The sequence below is a fragment of the Sceloporus occidentalis genome, unplaced genomic scaffold (genome assembly GCF_023333645.1).
Source record: "Sceloporus occidentalis isolate IW3139 unplaced genomic scaffold, rSceOcc1.0.p SCAF_23, whole genome shotgun sequence".
Lineage (NCBI taxonomy): Eukaryota > Metazoa > Chordata > Lepidosauria > Squamata > Phrynosomatidae > Sceloporus > Sceloporus occidentalis.
The window spans coordinates 6,745,063-6,770,538 of NW_028317003.1; the positions used below are offsets into that span (position 1 = coordinate 6,745,063).

At 42.6% G+C, this 25,476-nt stretch overlaps 1 protein-coding gene across 1 annotated transcript in view; it reads left to right on the forward strand.

The window, feature by feature from the left end:
* Positions 1-17,818: 17,818 nt before the first annotated feature.
* LOC149300751 (acidic amino acid decarboxylase GADL1) overlaps positions 17,819-25,476 on the forward strand; it is a 71,392-nt gene continuing 63,734 nt past the window's right edge. The window contains exons 1-2 of the mRNA XM_089484719.1: positions 17,819-17,971; positions 22,396-22,522. Coding sequence (XP_089340845.1) covers positions 17,828-17,971; positions 22,396-22,522 — 271 coding nt within the window. The 5' untranslated portion in view covers positions 17,819-17,827. The remainder of the gene's footprint in view (positions 17,972-22,395; positions 22,523-25,476) is intronic.

The window sequence follows — 25,476 nt, forward strand, 5'->3', positions numbered from 1 at the left end:
AGTCCTTAAACCATTCAGGGATGCCACAGAAAATTTAAGCTCAAACACTGCCAGTCTGGCCCAGGTAATCCCAGTGTTCTCCCATCTAGGCAGCAAGATGGATGTGTTCCTTGGAAACCGTGAGGCTGTTCAAGGTGGCACTCTACATCCTGACGTAGCAGCCATAGTCAGGAAGCTGAAGGATCTGCTAAAAGTACACCTTCGCAAGCGAATGGAAGAGAGTCCCGAAATGATGCTAGCGTGCCTTTGTGATCCAAGAATTAAGGGAAAGCTAGCTTTGAAATTCAATGTTCTCAGTAGCTACCGGGAGCAATTGGTCAACAAGGTGCGTGACTGGCAGCGTAAAATGGGAATGCTGTCCGAGGAGGGTGAGGTGCAGGAGGAGGAAGAGATGATGTGGTCTGCTACCCCTAGCAGCAGCATCAGCAGCAGTGCCACAAGCAGCACAACACAGCTGAGTGGAGCAGCTGCGTTTTGGGAAGAGGCACTTGGCAGTATAGTTGGACCATCTGACAGAGCTAGCAGCAGAAAGGAGAGTAGTGCTGCTGAAATGGTCAAACTTTACCTCTGTGAAGTTCCTTCTGCTCCTAATGTTGATCCTCTTAGCTACTGGGATGAAAAGAAGAGTGTGTGGCCTGCACTCTCATGGGTTGCGCAGCAGCTTCTATCATGTCCGCCAACCACTGTTCAAAGTGAGCGCGTGTTTTCTATGACTGGAAACATACTGAGTCCACAGCGCTCACGCATGGCACCTCATCTGATGGAGCAGATTGCCTTTCTTAAATTCAATCTGCCCAAATTGGGTTACCCAGCTCTTAGCTTGGAAAGTTAAATTTTTTCTCTCTAATGTTTAAGGTAGTTTCTCCCCCTGGTTGCACTTGCTGCGGTGTGGCAATGCCTGCTACCTCCGCTGGTGTAGCCAATTTACGCTAGGGCCTAGTGTCTGAGCTCTGTAAGTCCGCTCCCAAACGCCTAGGACTGACAGTCTTTGGATGCTTTGCCCTGGGGTGAAACAGGTGAGTGGGTCGTCAATTGCCCACTCATTCACCTTTTTCCGTTTCCAACGCTGCTGCTGGTGGTGGTGCCAGTATCTTTTGCCAGTTCGCTTCCTGGCTGAAATCATGCCTCAGATGTCCCTAATGGAAAGGGTAGTTTCTCCCCCCTGGTTGCACTTGCTGCGGTGTGGCAACGCCTGCTACCTCCGCCGGTGTAGCTAGCTTATGCTAGGGCCTTGTGTCTGAGTTCTGTAGGTCTGCTCCCAAACGCCAAGGACTGACAGTGCTTGGATGCTTTGCCCTGGGGTGAAACAGGTGAGCGGGTCGTCAATTGCCCACTCATTCGCCTTTCCCAATTCTGCTGCTGCTGGTGGTGGTGCCAGTGTCTCTCTTCAATGCCAGTTCGCTTCCTGGCTAGTGTCATGCCTCGAATGTCCCTGATGGTAAGGGTAGTTTCTCCCCCCTGGTTGCACTTGCTGCGGTGTGGCAACGCCTGCTACCTCCGCCGGTGTAGCCAGCTTACGCTAGGGCCTTGTGTCTGAGTTCTGTAGGTCTGCTCCCAAACGCCAAGGACTGACAGTGCTTGGATGCTTTGCCCTGGGGTGAAACAGGTGAGCGGGTCGTCAATTGCCCACTCATTCGCCTTTCCCAATTCTGCTGCTGCTGGTGGTGGTGCCAGTGTCTCTCTTCAATGCCAGTTCGCTTCCTGGCTAGTGTCATGCCTCGAATGTCCCTGATGGTAAGGGTAGTTTCTCCCCCCTGGTTGCACTTGTTGCGGTGTGGCAACGCCTGCTACCTCCGCCGGTGTAGCCAGCTTACGCTAGGGCCTTGTGTCTGAGTTCTGGAAGTCCGCTCCCAAACGCCAAGGACTGACAGTTTTTGGATGCTTTGCCCTGGGGTGAAACAGGTGAGCGGGTCGTCAATTGCCCACTCATTCGCCTTTTCCAATGCTGCTGCTGCTGCTGCTGGTGGTGGTGCCAGTGTCTCTTCTCTGCCAGTTCGCTTCCTGGCTAGTGTCATGCCTCAAATGTCCCTTATGGTAAGGGCAGTTTCTCCCCCCTGGTTGCACTTGCTGCGGTGTGGCAACGCCTGCTACCTCCGCCAATGTAGCCAGCTTACGCTAGGGCCTTGTGTCTGAGCTCTGGAAGTCCGCTCCCAAACGCCAAGGACTGACAGTGTTTGGATGCTTTGCTCTGGGGTGAAACAGGTGAGTGGGTCGCCAATTGCCCACTCATTCGCCTTTCCCAATTCTGCTGCTGCTGCTGCTGGTGGTGGTGCCAGTGTCTCTTCGATGCCAGTTCGCTTCCTGGCTAGTGTCATGAATCAAATGTCCCTAATGGTAAGGGCAGTTTCTCCCCCCTGGCTGCCTCTGTCTGCGGTGTGGCAACGCCTGCTACCTCCGCCGGAGTGGCCAGCTTACGCTAGGGCCTTGTGTCTGAGCTCTGGAAGTCTGCTGCCAAACGTCTAAGACTGACAGTGTTTGGGTGCTTTGCCCTGGGGTGAAACAGGTGAGTGGGTCGCCAATTGCCCACTCATTCGCCTTTTCAATGCTGCTGCTGGTGGTGGTGCCAGCATCTCTTCTCTGCCAGTTCGCTTCCTGGCTAGAGTCATGCCCAAAATGTCCCTAATGGTAAGGGCAGTTTCTCCCCCCTGGCTGCCTCTGTTTGCGGTGTGGCAACGTCTGCTACCTCCGCCGGAGTGGCCAGCTTACGCTAGGGCCTTGTGTCTGAGCTCTGGAAGTCTGCTGCCAAACGTCTAAGACTGACAGTGTTTGGGTGCTTTGCCCTGGGGTGAAACAGGTGAGTGGGTCGCCAATTGCCCACTCATTCGCCTTTTCAATGCTGCTGCTGGTGGTGGTGCCAGCATCTCTTCTCTGCCAGTTCGCTTCCTGGCTAGTGTCATGCCTCAAATGTCCCTAATTGTAAGGGCAGTTTCTCCCCCCTGGCTGCCTCTGTCTGCGGTGTGGCAACGCCTGCTACCTCCGCCGGAGTGGCCAGCTTACGCTAGGGCCTTGTGTCTGAGCTCTGGAAGTCTGCTGCCAAACGTCTAAGACTGACAGTGTTTGGGTGCTTTGCCCTGGGGTGAAACAGGTGAGCGGGTCGCCAATTGCCCTCTCATTCGCCTTTCCAATTTTTCAATGCTGCTGGTGGTGGTGGTGGTGGTGGTGGTGCCAGCATCTCTTCTCTGCCAGTTCGCTTCCTGGCTAGAGTCATGCCCAAAATGTCCCTAATTGTAAGGGCAGTTTCTCCCCCCTGGCTGCCTCTGTCTGCGGTGTGGCAACGCCTGCTACCTCCGCCGGAGTGGCCAGCTTACGCTAGGGCCTTGTGTCTGAGCTCTGGAAGTCTGCTGCCAAACGTCTAAGACTGACAGTGTTTGGGTGCTTTGCCCTGGGGTGAAACAGGTGAGTGGGTCGCCAATTGCCCACTCATTCGCCTTTTCAATGCTGCTGCTGGTGGTGGTGCCAGCATCTCTTCTCTGCCAGTTCGCTTCCTGGCTAGAGTCATGCCCAAAATGTCCCTAATGGTAAGGGCAGTTTCTCCCCCCTGGCTGCCTCTGTTTGCGGTGTGGCAACGCCTGCTACCTCCGCCGGAGTGGCCAGCTTACGCTAGGGCCTTGTGTCTGAGCTCTGGAAGTCTGCTGCCAAACGTCTAAGACTGACAGTGTTTGGGTGCTTTGCCCTGGGGTGAAACAGGTGAGCGGGTCGCCAATTGCCCACTCATTTGCCTTTCCCATTTCCTTTTCCATTTCATTATTTTCCTTCTGATACACAACCAACCAAACATAACACACACAATAACACATATAACACATATAACACACAGTGACATCACACATAACACACATACACACACACTTACAATGCACAAAACACAAGGACCTTTTCCTTGTTATTTGCCCTGGCCTTCACTCACTAATAGCATTACATTAACACTATAACTCACACTTCACCCTATAACATTTTTCCATCCACATACCTGCCAACAGACCCAACTTTTTCAGGGACAGTCCTGCTTTTTTCCAGTCCTGTCCCATCTAATTTAGCTAAACTAGGTATGCAAAATGCAAATACACATAGGTAGTTATAGCTCGGTAGGTAACGCTACTATAAACATTTAATAAATATAATCAAGTACTAAATAATAAATCTAACTTTAAAATACATTTAAATAAACCCCTATTTTTTTTTAAAAAAAAACATTAAAATTAAATTATTATTATTTAGACATAATCCATCTTTAACCAAACCAGTGCACTGCTACTAATCTTAAACATAACCGTACATTAACCCTAAGCTATTTTTTAGTTCTTGTCCAACATTTTTCCATCAGCATACCTGCCAACACACCCAAGATTTTGGTGGACAGTCCTGCTATTTTCCAGTCCTGTCCAATAAGTAAGTTGGGTTGTTGCAAAGTATGCCATTGTAAATAGGTAGCAAATGTTAGGCATGTAAAGTGGTCCAAAATCAATTTAAAAATGTAAAATATTCCCTATTCTTTTATTAAACATCTATGGACAGTACACCTCGGTATGTGTGTGCAACTCTATTGGTCGTTTCGGCAGGGGGCTCGCCTGCCATCAACGAATGAAGTGCATTCTGCAGTTCTGCAATTCACTCGTTGATGCCAGACCAGCCCCCTGCCGAAACGACCAATAGAGCTGCACACACGTACCTTCACGGCAGCTGCTGCTGCTGTGATGTGTTATTAACCCCGTATTAACCCCTGCTAGGCAACCAGGAGGAAAACGAAGATTAAACGAGCACGAAGAATGTCCGCGAATATTCGCCCGAAGAGAAGACAGGAACGGGCGAATATTCGCGGAATACGAAGATTTTTTTTCCCCCGAAGACGAGCACGAAGACGAACACGAAGAGCCCCCTGGTGCCCAAGTCTAGTATACATATATATCCTAAACTATTCTCCAGGGTACCCTATGTAGTGGAAAACATAAGACCCAGGTAGATGTTTTGATATTATCTTTGTTTCATAAATTGTGTATTTGGTTCTCTGTGGAGGGAGGGAGAGAAAAAGAGGGGGGTTAATTGTTTGAGCTACCCTGTGCCTGAATACTTTGTATGGTTTTCTTTTTGGTTGGTAAATCGATAAGGCTTCCAACTATAGTTGGGATTTTAATTTCTGTATACTGTAGTTAGGGCTCAACAGAGCAATGTTTTTTTTAAACAATAAAAAACAAGCCAAGCCTTGTGTCTACAACATGGAGCACTATGGGTTCTAAGTTGTAGAAGTATTTTTGTCACTTAATATTAATGCATTTTTAAAGGTCCTCACATCGTGGTGAATCACAGTCTTTCAGTTGAGTTGAGTGATGTTTGTATACAATGCATTGAAATAACACACCAATTTGATAAATTAATACATTCTCCGTATATATTTTTTGTTTGGTGTTAAGTGTGTATCATAAAAAAACATCAATAGTGTTCTGGTCCAACTAACTTCTAGCATTCTGTTTTACTTGTACTTAAAGTGCATTTTAACGCATTCCATTTTGTATGATCGCTAGTACATGAGACTTCTGCCTATCTTAAAATAGATTTGAATATTGATTAAAATATTTGGAACTGGAGGGTCTGAATGAAGCTTGTATATTAAATTCCAGATTAAATATTTTTTTCATTTGAATTTGATCTTTAGTATTTGGTGCATTAGTAGCCACCATGAACTGCCATATTCACATGGACAGGTCACTTGCTATAAGGTTACAGAGGGAGTTATGATCTCAAACCAAAATTGCCCACACATCCTCACATTGTATTTTGTTTTGGGTGTGGGGAAAGCCTTGACAGGGGCATAGTCGAATGTGCCATAGGATAACCGTACCCACAAACCAACATTTCCCCCCAAAATAAACACACACCTTTATTAAGTGCAAATATAATTTCCACAGCTTTATTAACAATTTACAATATATATTGTCAAAACAGACCATCACAATTAAACAGTGATAACATATTTCCCCTTCATAAACAATGACTATGAGCCCCAAATTATAAACATATTAACCATATGAACATTGGCACCACCACATACCAGGTGCCTCCCCATTAACCAATTAACCACTGTAGGGGCATACCAAGACACCCCTACACCACACAGATTAACCAAATAATAACTAATGTAGGGGCAAAACAAGACACCCCTACACCACACAGAATAACCAAATAATAACCAATGTAGGGCATACGGAGACACCCCTACACCACCCAAATAAACCAAATAACCGATGCAGGGGCATACCGAGACATCCCTACACCACCCCAGGTTCTGAGCCACAGGCCAGCTCGAAACCTAACAAACTAACTTGAACCAAGTCAAATTAGTAAAATCAAACCAAAACCCACTGTATCAAAACAACTATCCCTAACTATCCCAGCTGCTGTGAAATAACGGGGTAGACAGCTCCACAACCACCTATTATAGGAAGGGAGGGTGGGACCAGGGCCGTCCCAAGGCAAAATGCCGCCTGGGGCGAATTTTAAAATGCCCCCCCCCTTATCTACCCTTCCTCTCCCTCCGTCCCCCCCCTTGTACTTACCTTTCAGCAGTCCTGCGGCGAGTCTCCCTGTTCCGTCTCGGTGCCGGCTTGTAATGCTGAGCGCCGGAACTGATCTTCCGGCACTCAGCATTATAAGCCGGCACCGAGACCGAACAGGGAGACTCGTCACAGAGGAGAGAGAGAGAGAGAGGGGCGCCGAGCGGGTACTGACAGCTTGGTAAGCGAAAACCACTCGGCGCCCCTTTCTCTCTCTTTTGCTTTTAAAAAAAAAAAAAAAAAAAAAAGGGGCTTGGGGCGGCAAAGTGCCGCCACTTCAAAAATGCCGCCTGGAGCGGTTGCCCCATTCGGCTCCATTGTCGGGCCGGCCCTGGGTGGGACAACCCAGATTTGGAAAAACAGTTAAGTGAGCCACTTACAAAATGTCTCCCATTTATATACCCATATAATTAGCCACACCCATAACAAAATTGCACCAATTAATTTAAATTACTCCTTCAAGCCCACCCACTAGCTCTGTCAAGGCCCACTCCACTAAGCTGCGCTGCTCCATGGGCTTCAGTATTCTCTGTGCATATGGTCAGCTAAAGTGTAAATCTGGTATTGCAAATACCATATTATCAGAGGCAAATTACATACTACCATGCCACAAATAAAGCAGCCAGTAGTACTTGCTTCGAAGACAGCAGCAAATCACCATGATGGAGATTAAACGCTGTGTAAACTGTTGGCGCTATATAAATAAAAGATAATAATAATAATAATTCAGGATACTCCTGTATTCAGGATTCTCCTGTATCCTCATCTGTTTCTTAAACGAACAACATTATATGATTGATCTGTTAAATAAACCACACTTGCAGGGTGCTCTTCTCAAAGTGTAAAACACTCTTCAGAGGCATTTGATTCTTCCCTTGCAAAGAGGTGAATTTATTGGGCATGTGTGGAAGCCCATTCTGTTGTGGCAGGGTAGTTATAGCAGCATACGCTCAACAGTAAAATGGCTCCCTGTTCTAGGCTGTTGTAGGCATGAAAACCTCTTCCAAAGTAATAATGATGATGATGATGAATATTATTATTATTATTATTAAGAAGAAAAGAAGAAGAATGCTAAAGTAACCATAATTGTAGTGAATAATACTGATGGTGTCTTATGGAGACACAGTTGGTTTTTTTTGTATTTCAAAATGCCAAGTTCAACAAATTACCTGCTAATTAATTTTTCAGATAACCCTTCTTTTGTGAAACTGGGCAGCTGATTAAAGCAGATAATTATACCTAAATAGATTTTTTTTTTCTGTAGTTTTGTCCTTTAGTAAATATTTTTAAGGGTTGTTAAGCTTGTAGACCTGTAGTTCCATAGTAGGAAAAATATTTCAGCATTAATTAGCCCTTTCATGCGATCATTGAGCTGGGCTCATTAGAAACCGATGGATTAGTACCATCAGGGCCAAGTGCTTAATTTACCTTGTTTTTAAGCTGCTTTTGCATATCTCTTTTTTGCTTGGCAATTATCGGTTGATGCTGAGGTCAGGGCTTAATTTTCTACAGACTCCTTTAAACTTTATTGGACCCGGCCATATTCTTTAATTTGTTTTCCCAAAATGATTAAACTTTCCATTTCAGCTATACACTAAAATCAGCAGGTGAGACCTATCCTTATAATTCAGCTGGTACTGCATTTTAAAGGGAAGCTACAGTATTTAGAAGACTTCTGAATTCGGATTTGTACAAATTTAAATTTTAACAAAATTTGAGAAATGCTTCTCTTTCTCTGTGAATGCGTCTTCATTATTCTGGCCTCCAGGCACACTTCCACAAGAGGGCAGAGCCTCGGGGGAACGAGGGTGAGTGAGAGTGTGAGAGAATGTGACAAAGAGTGAGTGAGAGAGCATGAATGAGAGTGTGAGAAAGCACGAGAGAGTGGATGAGGGTGGCCACAAATTTGTTTTCAAATGGAAAAAGCCCCCCAAAGTTTTTCCAAACCGAAAGGACCAAAAATGAAACAAAACTATTTTTTTTGGTCGATTTGCACAAGTCTAGAGTTTACCACTATTATGTGCATTTTATTAGACCGTCGCTATTGTTAGTTAGCTATTAGTGCATTGAAAGTATTGAAATACTGTCGTTTAAAATACCATGGGGTGTCTAGTTTTCAAAAATATATGGTTTAATTGGGATAAATTGAATTGGCCGGTTTCAAAGATGTCCAAAATAGTACAAGGGCACTGGATGACCAGTCCCCAAGCAACCCAACACACCTATGCATGGGTGGTATCACTGTAACATATTAACATAGCTCATAAGGTTGAAAAAAGACCAAAGTCCATCAAGTTCAACCTATATACCTATTGTGTCCCTACTGTGTTGATCCAGAGGAAGTCAAAAACCCTTAGGAAGCAGATGCCAATTGCCCCATACCAGGGGGAAAATTCCTTCCCGACTCCAGAATAAATTCCTGGATCAACGTTCTGTTCCTATTAATCTAATATCCATAACTTGTAATATTATTGCTTTCAAGAAACACGTCCAGGCTCCTTTTGGACTCTTTTATCGAGTTTACCATTACCACTTCCTCTGGCAGAGAGTTCCATAGTCTCACCGCTCTTACTGTAAAGAACCCTCGTCTGTGCTGGTGTAGAAACCTTCTTTCTGCTAGCTACATAGATACAGTCCTGGGTATAAATAGGTCCTGGGAGTGATCTCTGTACTGTCCCCTTATATATTTATACATAGTTATTAAGTCCCCCCTAAGCCGTCTTTTTTCTAAACTAAATAACCCTAATTCTGATAATCACTGTACTCGGGAGATGTTGCTTAACATATATTGGGGTGTTGTTTGGCAGTGACATATACCAGGAGCTATAAATTCATACTTCAAGTATAAAATGTGTAAAAAAATACAAAACAATTTACTACCCCAAGCTTTGACAAATTTTAAAACCATGCATGGAAAGTTTTTAAAAATATTTTTTATGGGGTTATATACATTTCACAAATAGGACATGGCCACAGGATAGCAAAATGAAAAAAATACAAGTTAAAAAAATGATATACACACCTGAAATCAATTATTTTATTAATGTAATTAAACACGTGATACTTTAATTATTTCATGTAATGATTTTTTATATTGCATTAACTTAATTATTGAGATCACTATGCAGTCAATTGCCAGGCATGTCAATTGTAGTTAAGGGGATTTTTTCATAATGTGCCTGGCACATTAGTTGTCATTGAGGGGTTAATAGGAAGGGATGGGTATAGAATAGAAGGGTAGGAGCATTAACAGGAAGGGGTAGGAACAGAAGCGTTGGGTCATCACATGAGGGTCTAATCAATGTTATAGCCATGCTTATTAATAGTAATGCCGAGGAAATCCTGCACCCAGGCACCAGTGACCCTACTACTCTGTAGTGAATCCTTATTAAACACTGAGTTTCATCATTGATGATGGCACTTAAGCCCGACAGAGATGAATACTGGTGAAAGGAGTGGGTGACACTGGGCTAATTTGTTATGGGAGATCAGGACATTTAAGAAAGCATTATTTACCAGAAACAGTAATAGTGCTTAATTGCTTGCTCTACTGATCCCAGGGTTGGAGGGATAGAAACTAATCAATGCTTCTCCATCAATGCTTCTTATCAGATAGCAATAGTATTTTGTAAAAAACTATTTTAAAAATATGATACTTACCAAAGAACTGTGTAAAGGGTGCTGTGTTATAAAAATTATGAGAATCTCTGTTTAGACTATAATTTATGAAGCTTCCAATACAACTACTGTATTTATCTAAAGTTTTGTTTTTGGCATTTTAAACACTGTAATACAGACCAACCTAAATATGTAGCCAATGAGTAACATGTTTGGCTACCTGCTAAAGACCAAATCTATAAATGGTCATGTGATTAGCACTTCGGCTTCAAGGGAACACAGATAAAAGCGACTGTGCTTGTTGAATTTTGACAGTACCTTAGGCTATAAGTTATCAGTTCTCTGGAAAACACTGGCTCACACAGCTGACAGGCATAGAAATATAAGGTCAAATTTAATACCAAATAAAATCTAATCTTAATGAAAATGGAGTATTACGGTGGACTACAAACAGAATATTAGGTTATGGTGAAAAAATATAAGAACTCTGATTGAAATAAAATACGGAAGCACATTTGGATAATTAACAAACACAACATATTTAACATACTTTATACCAACTAAAACATACATGTGATATAAGGCTAAAAATGCATGTAGAACAGAATAACAATTTAAGTTTGAATTTATGATTTGTACATGGTTGAATGTTATTTTGACACCATAGATTTCATATCAAAAATATATTTGTTATTTAAAACCATGATCATGGTAATAAAGCACCCGTTAAAAATCTACTGTTAGCTGAGGCGAGAAAGGTATGCGATTATTTGTAATGCCGTGTCACATACAGAGATAATATCTAGTGAAACCTAGAAGTGCCAGATAGTGTCAGGCAGTTCTACATTAGATTTAATCTAACATACCTTCCCCCTTTTATAGAAAACGGTGCTTTTGTTGGCACTCTGTCTTTTATATTGTTTATGTTGTTTGCAGTTATTGTAACTAGGTGCCATTATCTGAGTATTTAAAAATATATTATTCAGTTGTATGATTCAATTGTCATTGGACTGTATATCTACATATGGATGTCTTGCTTTAACCCCTTAATGACACTACGGTTTCTTACTCGTAGTACATTTTGGGACAAAGGCTCGTTTAACATTTTTCAGTGTTGCTGTTTAGCTGTGATTTTCTTCTTTCTCATTTCATGCTCCCACACACATTATACCGTATTTGCTCGATTATAAGACAAGGTTTTTTCCAGAGCAAATGCTCTGAAAAAGACCCCTCGTCTTATAATCGGGGTCGTCTTATAATCAGACCTCAACTAGGTCTGACTGTGAGACTAAGATCCAGATCCCCCGCAGCGATGCAGGGGACCTGGATCCTCCTGCCCCCCCCCCACTTACTTGTACTTCTGAGTCCCTGGTGCTTAGTCCGGGCAGCGTGTAGAGCTCTACGCGATTCGCGTAGAGCTTAGTGTGGGCAGTGTGTAGAGCTCTACGCGAATCGCGTAGAGCTCTACACGCTGCCCGGACTAAGCACCAGGGACTCAGAAGTACAAGTAAGTGGGGGGGGGCAGGAGGATCCAGGTTCACGTAGAGCTCTACACGCTGCCCGGACAGCGTGTAGAGCTCTACGCGATTCGCGTACACAACCTCTGCTGCAGCCGGGAGGAGGTGCGGTTAGCGGCGGGGGTTGTCTCCGTGATCTCTGACAGCCAGGGAAGGTCTGCTCGATGGACGCAGACAACCCCTGCCGCTAACCGCACCTCCTCCCGGCTGCTGCGTAAATTGTCTACGCGAATCGCGTACAGCTCTACACGCTGCCCGGACTATGCACCGGGGACTCAGAAGCTCCGGTAAGTTTGGAGGATGGGGGGGGGGGAGGGAGTGTTAAATGGGGGGCATAAGGCATTTCTGGAGGCAGAGTGCTGTATGAAATTCCTTTTAACCCCCTTAATGCCACTCTGCCTCCAGAAATGCCTTTTAACCCTCTATACGCCACTCTGCCTCCAGAAATGCCTTATAGCTCCCTATATGCCACTCTGACCCATAATATGCCCATTAACCCCCTAAATGCCAGAGTGGCATATAGGGGTGTAAGGCAATTCTGGAGGCAGAGTGGCACATAGGGGGTTAAAAGGCATATCATGGGGCACAGTGGCATTTAGAGGGTTAAAAGGCATATCATGGGGAACAGTGGCATATATGGGGTATAAGGCATTTCTGGGGCAAAGTGGCAAGCCAGGGGGCAGATGTGCATAACTGGGGGGGGCAGGTTGAAAAAAAAAGGAAATAAAAACAAAATATTTTTCTCAATCAATGCTTTTATTAAAAAAAATTGTTCACATAGTTTACATGAATTAACATTTACTGGTAAAACTTTTTTCCAACTCGCTCATTTACTTGCATAACATTGGGCGCACGCCGTGGGCGTGCCTCAGCGGCTCACACAGTGCTGTGAAACTGCCATGGGCATACCGCCCATGGCTTGCGCCCAACGTTATGCGAGCCGCCGCAGCATGCCTGCGTCAGTACGCGAGCGACGCCCATCAGCGGCAGACCAGCGCGGCAGAGCGGTGCGGGTCCCCGGCGGACACGGTAGGTGTGACACAACCCCCCCTCCTATGATGTGACGGAATCTCCAATTGTTATCACATAGTCCTAGGCTAGTTCCTGTATTCATGTTTGTCTGTCTCTTATGTACCTTTGCCCTCTTTTCCCTGAATCATCTGAGGATTTCGGTTCTTCTCTCCTCTCCCCATGTCCCAATTAAGATGTCCTATCGTTGCTTAAAGGAGAAGTGTCCACGGATCCCGGCTCCTCACTCATCCCTTGTGGTCCTTGTTCCTTTGTTGTGTCTCTCCACCTAATATATTGGTTTGTCTTAGTCTTAGTCTTAGTCTTGACTTGTCATACCCCTTGAATATATGTATCGTATTAAGCGCTGCGTCAGTACGCGAGCGCCGCCCATCAGCGGCCGCTACTGCGCAATAACTCCTGCATCACCCCTTCCTGCCTGTTATGATGCATACCTGAGTCTGCAAGAGTGGGTTAACCTGAGTCCTGTCCTGAGCCCCGGCGGTGGGGTGTCCTGCCTTGAGCCCTGGCTGAGGGGTGTCCTGTCCCTGTAACCTGTGTTCCGGCTTCCTGCCTTGGAGGAGGTCGGTCTGCTAAGCAGTGTTCCGGTCATCTGGTGGTCTCCTCTTCTGGTCTGCCTGGACCCCCTTCTATGAGAGTACCTTCACTTCCCTGAAAATCCACTAGAGACAGCTTCCTCATTCTCATTCGGATAGGCTGATTCTTGTTTTGGAGGAGAGTTTGCAAGAGGCGGCTTCCTCATTCCCTGTCAGATATGCTGATTCATACTTTGGAGGAAGTTGGTCTGCTAAGCGGTATCATTGCCATTGAATTAAATATCCGAATTCACCTTGCTGTTAGTAATCCTTAATCCACAGATTAGCCTATTTATTTTTTATAAAGTATCTTCATCCCTAATCCAGGATTCACATAGCTAAAGTTTTACCTAGAGAATACATTCTTTTAAGAATTTACTATATTATTAAGCACTTTTTTCCAGTTGTTAGATACAAAATAAATTAGTCTTCCAGTTGCTAGATTACTGATCCTTTTCACTATAATTCACATTCTAAATTTACCTTCATTTGAACCCATAGAATTGGCAAATGTAGTCGAACTGAATTAATCCAGACAGGAAAACTAGAGCTTTAATGTACTGTGTAAAAAGAACACGGTCTAGTTACACAGGTAATGAAGGAGTTAATGATGTGTGACTTGAGCAGTTTTGGAGAGCAAAAGGGAGCACTGTTTAAAGCTTCACTACACCAAAACAGCCACAAGTAGTGAAGAGAATAATTAAGTGTATTTATATATTATGTTTTAACCTACATATATTCTATGTAATAGATCTGGTTGTACATACAAGGTGTGATTGCAGAGAGCGCAGTTTGTGCTTACATTAAAATCCCGCAACTTTTCTCATTACTTTTCTCAAAACCTATGTATTAAAGTTCAATACATTAATTAAACATGCAGTATATATCATATTTACATATTACAATAAATAACCTACCGTGAAGGAAAACAATATTTGATTCCTTGCTGATTTTGTACGTTTGCCCACTGACAAAGACATGATCCGTCTATAAATTGAATTGTAGTTTTATTTGAACAGTAAAACAGAATACCAACAAAAATCCAGAATAACGCATTTCAAATAAGTTATAAGGTGATTTGCATTTTAAGGTGAAATAAGTATTGGATGCCCTATCGATCAGCAAGATGTCTGGCTCCCAGGTGTCTTTTATACAGGTAACAAATTGAGATTAGGAGCACTCTCTGAGGAAGTGCTCCTAATCTCAGTTTGTTACCTGTATAATACACCTATCCACAGAAGCAATCAATCAGATTCCAAACTCTCCACCATGGCCAAGACAAAAGAGCTGTCCAAGGATGTCAGGGACAAAATTGTAGACCTACACAAGACCATTGCCAAGCAGCTTGGTGAGAAAATGACAACAGTTGGTGCAATTATTTGCAAATGGAAGAAACATAAAATAACTGTCAATCTCCCTCGGTCTGGGGCTCCATGCAAGATTTCACCTCGTGGAGTTTTGATGATCATGAGAACGGTGAGGAATCAGCCCAGAACTACACAGGATGATCTTGTCAATGATCTCAAGGCAGCTGGGACCATAGTCACCAAGAAAACAATTGGTAACACACTATGCCATAAAGGACTGAAATTCTGCAGCATCCGCAAGGTCCCCCTGCTCAAGAAAGCACATGTACAGGCCCGTCTGAAGTTCGCCAATGAACATCTGAATGATTCAGAGAAGAACTGGGTGAAAGTGTCGCGGTCACATGAGACCAAATTCAACTTGCCATGTTTGGAGGAGGAATGCTGCCTATGACCCCAAGAACACCATCCCCGCTGTCAAACATGGAGGTGGAAACATTATGCTTTGGGGGTGTTTTTTTTCCTAAAGGGACAGGACAACTTCACCGCATCAAAGGGACGATGGATGGTGCCATGTACCTTCAAATCTTGGATGAGAACCTTCTTCCCTCAGCCAGGGCATTGAAAATGGGTCGTGGATGGGTATTCCAGCATGACAGTGACCCAAAACACACGGCCAAGGCAACAAAGGAGTGGCTCAAGAAGAAGCACATTAAGGTCCTGGAGTAGCCTAGCCAGTCTCCAGACCTTAATCCCATAGAAAATCTGTGGAGGGAGTTGAAGGTTTGGGTTGCCAATCATTAGCCTTGAAACCTTAATGACTTGGAGAGGATCGGCAAAGAGGAGTGGAACAAAATCCCTCTGAGATGTGTGCAAACCTGGTGGCCAACTACAAGTTATGTTTTGCAAAGGGGTCAAATACTTACCGTATTGGCTCGGATATAGGCCGCACCCGAATATAGGCCGCACCCTAAAAGTTTGGTGCTTTATTAAAGAAAATGTTTTGTAATAGATATGCTGCCACTCTGTCCCCCCCACCCCCGAGATATGCTGCCACTCTGTCCCCCCGATATGCTGCCACTCTGTCCCCCCCTGAGATATGCTGCCACTCTGTCCTCCCCCCTCGAGATATGCTGCCACTCTGCCCCCCCAAGATATGCGGCCACTCTGTCCTCCCCCCCTCGAGATATGCTGCCACTCTGTCCTCCCCCCCTTGAGATATGCTGCCACTCTGCCCCCCCGACTTACCAGAGCAGACTCCCGGGTATCTTGCAGGGCCGGAGGGGGACATCTACGCAATACGCGTATACAACTCCAGAAATTGTATATGCGTATTGCGTAGATGTCCCCCACCGGCCCCGCAAGACACCCAGGAGTCTGCTCTGGTAAGTCTTGGGGGAATTCCCGGCAAGGGAGATTGTTAAAGCACATCGTGCAGACGTGCTGGCAGCGGAGGTTGTTTACGCGCGCATCGCCGCAGCCGGTGAACGTCTACACGATACGCTTAGACAATCTCCCGTGCCGGCAGTGCCCCCATGGAAAGTGCCGCCAGGGGAGGCTGTCTGAGCGTATCAGAGAGTAGGATACGGGTCCCCTGGACCGCTGCGGGGGATCTGTATCCTAACCCTGTTGCCTGCCCGGCCCCCGGAACTGCATGTCCCGGGCGTCGGGCGCTAGACCCCAAATATAGGCCGCACCCCCACTTTAAAGACTTAAAGTGGGGGGGAAAAGTGCGGCCTATATTCGGGCCAATACGGTATTTCACTTAGTGAAATGCAAATCAATGTATAACTTATTTGAAATGTGTTGTTCTGTCTCTCACTGTTCAAATAAACCTATCATTAAAATTATAGACTGATCATGTCTTTGTCAGAGGGCAAAAGTACAAAATCAGCAGGGGATCAAATATTTTTTTTTCCACTGTATACATAATCCAAATTCACTTTATGTGAATACCAAAGAAGCCCCGATCTTAACTTCTTGTCCTCACGAGCCTCATCATTATTCCTCTCTTCCCCAATTGTTAAAAATGGCGCATTGTTTGCAAATATATGTTGAGGTGAAGAGGCCCATTTTAAACCTGATGTGTCCAAAACCATTGCGCAGACTAAAAAACAAAGTACAACATAGAGGTAGTTCTGATAAAATAATTTCAGGTATGTTAAACTATTTGTATAAAAACATAATAAGGATATTTGATGGGCATACCTGGGAACTTCTCAGGGTAGAAAACCAAGAGTTCTTTGTCTTTTGGGGGGGGGCTTTGTGAAGGGTGCAGGGTTAGTCATGCATAGGAGTAATGCTGACACCAGACACTCATTAGCAAGTGGGGAGTGGGAGGGGGAAGGCATGGTCAAGCACCATCCTCCTGTCCAGGTAAAGAAAAATTGACCTAGAAGAATCCAGGTTAAACCTGGACAGATCCCAGGAATGTTGATTGGTCTTAGGTGTAGGTTGAACTGGGGCTTAGGCAACAATTAAGTCCTGATTGGTCCAGTTCTGTAAATATGTTTTGGACAGGACCGGATAGTAAACATTGTGTGAGGCAGATGTGTCCTGGGCTGCTTTGTTAATGGGCCCCTGCTGTTGACTTGCCCCTGTGCTGAATGCTGCCAGCTCCACCTCTTCTATCTGCAGTGACTGCAATGATTGAGTAAATGCAAGTTCTTCAGAGCAGTCTCTGCAGGCTAACATGTCTTTTGTTCAGTTTGTGAGCACATATACCAAAATGGCATTGCATAGAAAAGTTCATGGATTTAGTGTTTTTTTTTGTGAAGGGTAAAAAGTCTGTTTATTAAAGTAAATCCACAGATGCCATACGTACACATCTAAAGGAAATCTGTAATGTAGGTATAATCATAATTTTGATTATTTTTATTATATTCTGGTGACTAGTAGCATCCTCCTTCAGCCAGAATTCACAGTAGTATTTGAGCTATGATGAGCCATGTTACAGTAATTATTTCCATTATGTCTTTCTTTGAATTGTAATATCCATGCCTTTGTGAATATCTTGCCTTACATGGGCAAACGCAGTAAATTCCCAATGAACTTGCTTGTCTCTTTCCAAAGGCTCGATGGTATCCCCATTGTGCTATAAGAAAAAAAATAATAATGGCCATTACCTGAACAAAAACTAATTTAAGCAGTGAAATAGCTGCATCCCCAGAAGGACTGTGTTTCTAATTGTGGTGATTTTGTTTTCAGCTCATTCAAACACACAAGAAGCAAGGAACATGAAAAAGAATGCAGTACTCGTGGACGGCGTCATACTTAATGGACCAATCATTGATTACAATTCCGGAGAAAAATTTATTGATGATGTATACAGACTACTAATGAAGGAGGTTGTACAAAAAGCAACCGATGTAACAGAGAAGGTAAATCGTTTTCTTGTTTTAATTTGTCCTTTGTAATACAAGAAGTATGTAGTATATTTATATGCCTTTACCAGGCTTTAACGTAAAGTGTGTTATTTGAGTAAGCAAGGTGCTAAAATATAGTCACTCTATAAACCCTTACCTACACAAGTGTCTAGCAAATGATGATACGAGTTATAGTCCAGTAACAATTGAAGATCAATATTGCTTTCTGTTGAGCTGTGGTTTCCCTGTTTCATTACAAAATCTGCAAATGCAACTCCAAAAAAGTTTATTTTCCAGAAAAAAAATCCATACCAGAGGATATTATACAGTTTCACTATTGACCCATGGAATACACACACAAACTAGGGGAGGGTTGGCACCTTATAGGTGTGCCTTGCCCACCACGGTAAATAACATATGCACTGGAACACATACTTACTCACACACACACATACACATGCTAACACACACATATATTCACACGCTAACACACACGTATACATAAATACTCATGCTAACACACACACTTATACATACATATATACTCACTCCCTAACCTCTCATTCTCTTACTCTCTCTACCTTACTGCATTACCTGGCACTGTAAAATCTTTGTTTTCCTATTCCCATGTGTAGTGATGGCATAATTAAATTAAGTCTTGATTTTACTCAGTTAATATCCCATCACCCATAATATTTGGTCCCATAACCAAATATTGTGATCTTGGTCCTTGCCCATTACACACCCATGCCTTGGGCTGTGTGAATAGTAAATAATAAAATATACACAAGTAGCAGCACTTTTATTAAATTATATGGCTGGGTGGTTTAACTAGAAAAGTTAACTATAAAACCTTCCAAACCAAGGGCCACTCACATGACTTGTATTTAAAAAGGCTTTATAGTAGGTTCCTACATCAACTTTTGGTTACCAATATGGAGCCTTCAATAAGACATTGATTATAAGCAAAATAATGCACCATCTAAAATAAAACATTTGCCACCATCATCTGAGACCATGGTCTACATCCTTGATGCTTTTTATGACACCTTAATAGAAGTATGTATTGCTTGTACCTCCAAATTTAAAAGGATGATTACAAACATTGTGTGGTTGATTTAGAAAGTATTCCTTCAAAGATAAAGTAATGTTATATTCATGTTGTTCCACATTCCATTTAAATGGTTTGACCTGGGCATTCGGCACCAAGTTTCTTCCTTATTTCTGCATCTGTTAATGCCCTTTAACAGATGCAGTGGAAGATAAAAGTGTCCCCTATCAGTGACACAGTTTCTCATTTTGATCCCACCCGATGTACATTTTTTGAGTTTAAAGAATTGACTGTCAAATTAATATATATTTTACATAGAGAAAGGACATAAATCCTGAAATAGGTGTTTCCTAAACTGATTATGTTGCAGGATTTATTAATAGCATTGGGGCATCTAGCAAATGAAGGATTACTCGCATATTAATGTAAATAGATTGGGATGGCACTATATAGAGCTAGGCATTATAGCTTGCATGTCAGATAATTTATACTGTACATACTGGGGAAGATAATTGGAAGAAAAAAATGCTTTGTTGGAAGAAGAGTGCACATCATTTTCGTTTGACACATGAATGCTACTCTTTGTGTAGCTCCCCCTCCTTTCTTGTTGATATATAATAGATTCTGTAACTATGTTTTATAACACCAATAATGCTTTTTGTGTTTACTCTCTATGTTTTTTATATATTCCAGCTATATCAACAGACTATATTGGCTGTTATCCAAATGCTGGTGTAGCCAACCTGCAGCCCTATAGAGAGGATAATTATTTGGCAATGGCTAAGGTCTAAACACTGCAGTCTTAAAAAAAATTTTCAATGTAGCTTACATTGATGGTCTCTCTCTCTCTCCACTCTTGTCTCATTTTTCTCCTTTCTTTCCTAAAACACGAGTATTAAACTCAGCCCTTATGGATGCTATCTTTCCAGTGTTTGGATTACTCTAACACTCAGTGTCACCATGTTATGTGCAAAACATCTCACCCAAAGCTAGTGTTTATTGTGGTTTTCAGAGCCAAAATTGTGTCACAGACATTCTACCATTTGTTTACACCTCATCTCGATAAGACATCTGTATAATACATGGCAGATTCATTACTATGTCACATTACATTTTATTTATAAAGCACCAGCAGGTTCCATAGTGCTATTACAATGAGGGGAGAATAAGTACAAAAGGGAGAAGATCGAGGCATAAGGCGAGTGACCGCTGCGGTCTTTGTGAGAGGGTGGAGATGCAGTAAGGTAAAGAAAAAAGGAAGAGAAGAAGAACCAGGATAGAAAGTTCAAGCTAGTGAGAACAAATAAGTAACTTAAAACACCTAGTAATGCCAAAAGAAGATAGTGTTTACATTCCCTGCAATTTACCTTGAGTGTAACTCCAACTGTTCACTTGTAATGAGTTTACTTTGGACCAGTGAATGCATTGTTGTACCAAACAAAGGCCACATCCCATGTGAACAGATTAGTTGATAGTCAGCTTATGCTTTAAACCAAGCAATTCAATAATTGCAAACAAGCAAGACAGGAACACACAAAAAAGAACCCTGTCAGGCTCATCATATTGCAGCCCTTAACTGGATGTTGGAGTCCAGAGTGCGGGAGTGTAAGAACGCAGTGATTGAAACAAACTTCACGAAGGACACAAGCAGAATGTTTGGTTATAGGTTATATTACAAAAGCAAAGCAAGGCATCTCACCAGAAGCAGCAGAGTAGGAGGCATATCATGCATACAGACTGCTGAGGAGTATGAGAGTAGAAAAGTCCAGGTAAGTATTCAAAAGGGTCTGGGACAGGTAGCAAGCAAAAAAGGTAGGCAAATCCAACAGGCATATCCAGCATCTGTCATGAACTATGGCTCCAAAGAACTTAACTTAAAGAACTCCATGAACTCACACCTCTGTTACTGAGAGGCAGGGATATAAATCCTGTTCATCAGATCAGGTGTGAGTTGTCTAGGCTTCAGGCGAGGGAGGCAGGGTAAAGGTATAACAAAACACAGCTGAACATAAATACACAGCACATTAATTATATACATAGCAAGACATGCATACATGTTACAGGATGCCACAAAGGACAAGCAACAAGGCAAAGAACACAGGGGATGGAGTGAGGAGCTGAGATGTATAAGGGAAAGAGGGCAAAGGTACATAAAATACAAACAGAAATAAACAGGACAGCAAGCTGTGGAGAGGAATTTAACTCCAGGCACCCACTTAAAGGGGCGGCCACGCCTGGCAGTTTGCAGGGCTGGGGCTGAACCCTGACAAACCCTTATTAGAAATTATCAGCAGGAGTGAAGAAAAACTAAGAATAAATAGCAGGTCAGAGCATGAAATAAGGGGTTCAGAAGCAGGTGGGATTTGTACGAGTGGCATACCAAATATTAACAGAGGGTGAATGCATGAAATAAGGGGTTCACAAGAGGACCAGGGTATTTTTGGGAGACTTTCTAAGGTTAATATGATATTTTCCAAGTGAGGTGTGTAAAGAAAAATTGGAGGAAAACATGAATGATATGGATGTCTAGCTAGACCAGTGTCGCCCATAGTTCACTTGTGATGAGTTCACTTTGGATGCATGGACTATATTGTTTTACCGAGTGGTTCTCTAGAACAAACCCTCGTGCTTGTCAACAGACCAAAAACACGGCAACAATTTACAATATCTTCAGACAAGTCTTAGTTATAATTAATTACTCTAAGAGTCAGTACAAAGGTGTGAAATGTAATTTGGCAGTAATTAGAAGTTCACACAGAAGATCAAACATCAGGCTAGGAAGTGTCAGGATTAAAGCATTTTGGAAAAATAGACCAGCTGCCCGGTCATAGGCTATATGTGTTTCACCTAAAGCTGTTATCCATCCACTCCTTCTCAGAGTATTTGTTGGCAGGACCTATGTACATATCAATGACTTCACAACTGCGAGGATAGCTACATAGCAAAGAATAGAAGGGGAGAATCCAACTAGCAGGACATCATAGGTCAAGTAATATAATATTAAGATAATCATTTCTGGGAATGATGCAGCAAATAAGACAACCGGTTGAGATGTATAACAATAAATGAACGGCAGCCCCTATCTGGAGATGTCTCTCATAGATACCTAATGGAAAGCATAGTAAGTCAATGACTTTGTATTTTTGTCAATATATAGAACACACAGTAAATGTAGACTTGCATATGTGTTCTTCATCATCCAATTGTTGATGTTCTCATTGACTTATAGCAGTTTACACTAGTTTAAGAACGATAGAGGGCTATATGTCACTCCATATTTTAGCCTGGATTGACTGTTAGCTGATCTTCTGCTAGTTAGAATAAGAAAGACAAACTAACAAATTGATATGTATGCTACAAAATGTAATTCCCATTTACCACTTTTTAGGTCTGTGAATGGCAGGACCCAGAACAACTTAAGATGCTTTTGGATCTAAATTTGAAAGATAATGGAGAACCCCACCAGAAACTACTGCAACTTTGTCAAAATGCCATAAACTACAGTGTCAGAACAAGTAAGATCTAACAATATATATTTATATAAATATTATTTATATATTGTGTATACTTGGAAAGAAAGCCAGTAAGATGGTTCTCATTGTGTACTTTGAGAGGATGCATGATAAAGTATACTAGAACATAATGACTGTACCATCCAGAAAAAATCACATCCACAGAGACATGAAAGAAATGAAAAATAAGTTGCTTTGTGTGTATATATCTATATATAGATATATATATTTTCACACTCTCCATCACACTCTCATTCACTCTCTCACGCTCTCTCTGAATGTCTCTCTACCTTCTCTGCCGACTGCTTCCATGTCTCCATGCAGTGTTGCTCTGTTTCTTATCTGCCACTTAATCAAAAGGTTACAGTCTGCCAAAGTATTGTATCTAAAATGATGGCTAAAGTTAGTATATCTGCTCCCAATATGTGGATTACATTCTGTGTTTGTTCACTATGTAATTGATTGCTTGAAAATGTATGAAACCTATGAAGGCAGAGAGTATAAGGAGTAATGGGAGATAATGTAGCGTGGACATATGTGAAATGTAGGGGTCATTTTTAAATAGTATATCAACAGAGGTAGTGTGGGTGCAGTGTGTATCTTTGGCATTGGCATTGAGAGTGTGCCTTGACGTGGCGGGTGAGCTTAATTATGCTTTGGCCAATTAATTTGTTTTTTGTATACATTGTACAGCCAATACACTGTTTTTGCAGCATGCTTACACCTGTTTGGTAGGCCACGTATTATACATTTGTATTATTTAAGCCTGTGACTAGCTTAGCGCACCGACATTTTTTCTTTTCCCCTGTATCTTTGGCATTGCCTGAGGCCAGCGCCACCGTCCTTTCCACCGAGCACTGAGAAATAACATCAATCCCAATGTTTTTCCTTTTAAGGATGGGTGGCACTGGATGATAGTAAACTGTGGAGGCTGTGCTGACATGGCAGTCCTCCATAGTGTTAAAACCCTATGTGATCATGCAGAAGAGCAACAGTTGATATAGCTAAATTTGGAAATAAGCCACAGAGTCCCCCTGTCCTAAAATATTGGTGTACACATAGTTGTAACTTTTTTTGACACACATTTATCGCACTGGGGATATCACATTACCTAGACGTCTTCACATTAATGATCAATGTCTTGACATAGGTGATACAAAGACCAAAAATAACAGGACAGGGTATCTGCATGGACATAGAAACCGGGGGGCGGAGGGGACAGATCCCCTCCAGAAAATCATGCAGGGGGAACAATAATAAAGAAGCCCCCCCAGGGCCGGAGGAAGTGAGGCACTCGCCTTGGCACAGCTGCGAGGGGGTGCACAGCCGCCCAATTAGGGGCTGCAGCCTACAGGACGGGTTAGGGAGAGCACAGATATCCCTAATTGAATGAATAGTGAGAAAGGGGGGATAGATAGAAAGAAAGGGAGGTAGTAAGAATATTGAAATAAGGAGAGAGAATGAATTAATTCATATGTGGATGAATTATGTGAATGAGGAAGAGAATGTGTGGATAAATTGTGTGAATGAGTGAGATAATGAATGAATCCGTATGGATGAATTGTGTGAATGAGTGAGAGAATGAATCCATGTGTGGATGAATTGTGTGAATGAGAGAGAGAATGAAGTAATGTGTGGATGAATTGCGTGAATGAATGAGATAAATAACTAATTAATGTGGATGACTTGCTTGAATGATTTGTGAGAATGCATTAATAGATATGGATATGTATCATGGATGTGATTAAGGGAAAGGCAAAGATAGCACAAGCAGGGTGTTTGAGCCTTGGAGACCAAAATGTCACAGACAGGGTGTTTATGGGACAAACATGGCACAGGGCGGGCTGTTTGGGGACAAAAATGGCTCACATTGGGCTGTTTGGGGACAAAGATGGCTCACTCTGGACTGTAAACTGTTTGTGTAATCTGGGTGCTGGTCGGGTTCTAAGTGGGCAATGTGGATGCCAGGGCTGGCCTTTGGGATGTGCAACCTGTGATCTATGTCTGTAATGTAGGGGTTTTTATCTATACCTTCAATGCTGAGTTTACATGTGATTTTCAGTTGATTTATACATGCAAAGTTGCTTTTGTGTGTTATTCTGTTGATCTATACCTGCTATGATATGTTTGCATATATTATTTATGTATACCTGCAAATATAGGGTTTGTATGTCTTATTCAGTTGATCTATACATGTAATTGCTGTTTACATGTGTTTATTTGATCTATACCTGAACTACAGAGAGGAAGGAAAAGAGAGGTGTGGCTTAGTGAATTGGGGGACAAACGGACTCTGGTGATGATTACAGGAAAGAGGACGTCTCAAAGTCTTGGTCAGGGTCAGAAGGCAGGAAGACTGCACTGACTCTCACAGTCAACCCCTAATCTGCAGTCAGTGTGGCAAATAGGGAGTTATTGCATGCTAGGGAGCATGGAGGGGGGCACAATTGCCTAGGGTCCAATTTCTCAATATTTAAAAAAATGTTTTTGTTACAAAGAATAGCTGTTTTTCTCCTATATTTAATATATTAAACCTACATTATTTTTACCAGTGTTTCAAGTTATATATTGTAAAAAAAAATTGCAAAAAAGAGATGGGGAGAAAGTAGGATAGGGGATAGTGAGGAAACATGTATCTGATGGGGAAAAAGAAGGGGGTATCTGGGGAACAATGCTACCCCCCCAGATTTTTAGGGGTTCCTACGCCAATGGGTATCTGGCAGATCATGTAGGTAAACTGGAAGAATACACTTCTGAGGAATGCAACAGAAATATATAATCACTGTAGTCACCCATCTACTGTATGTAAAAACAGAGAATAACTAGATAATCTAAATAATTTCCAAAATGGTGCATAACATAAAGAGTTTAAAGCATCTCAATCTATAGTTTGCTGAACAGTTAAGAGAGGGGATATGGCAGAAACATTCTAATATAAAGATTTCTCAGAGGGGTGT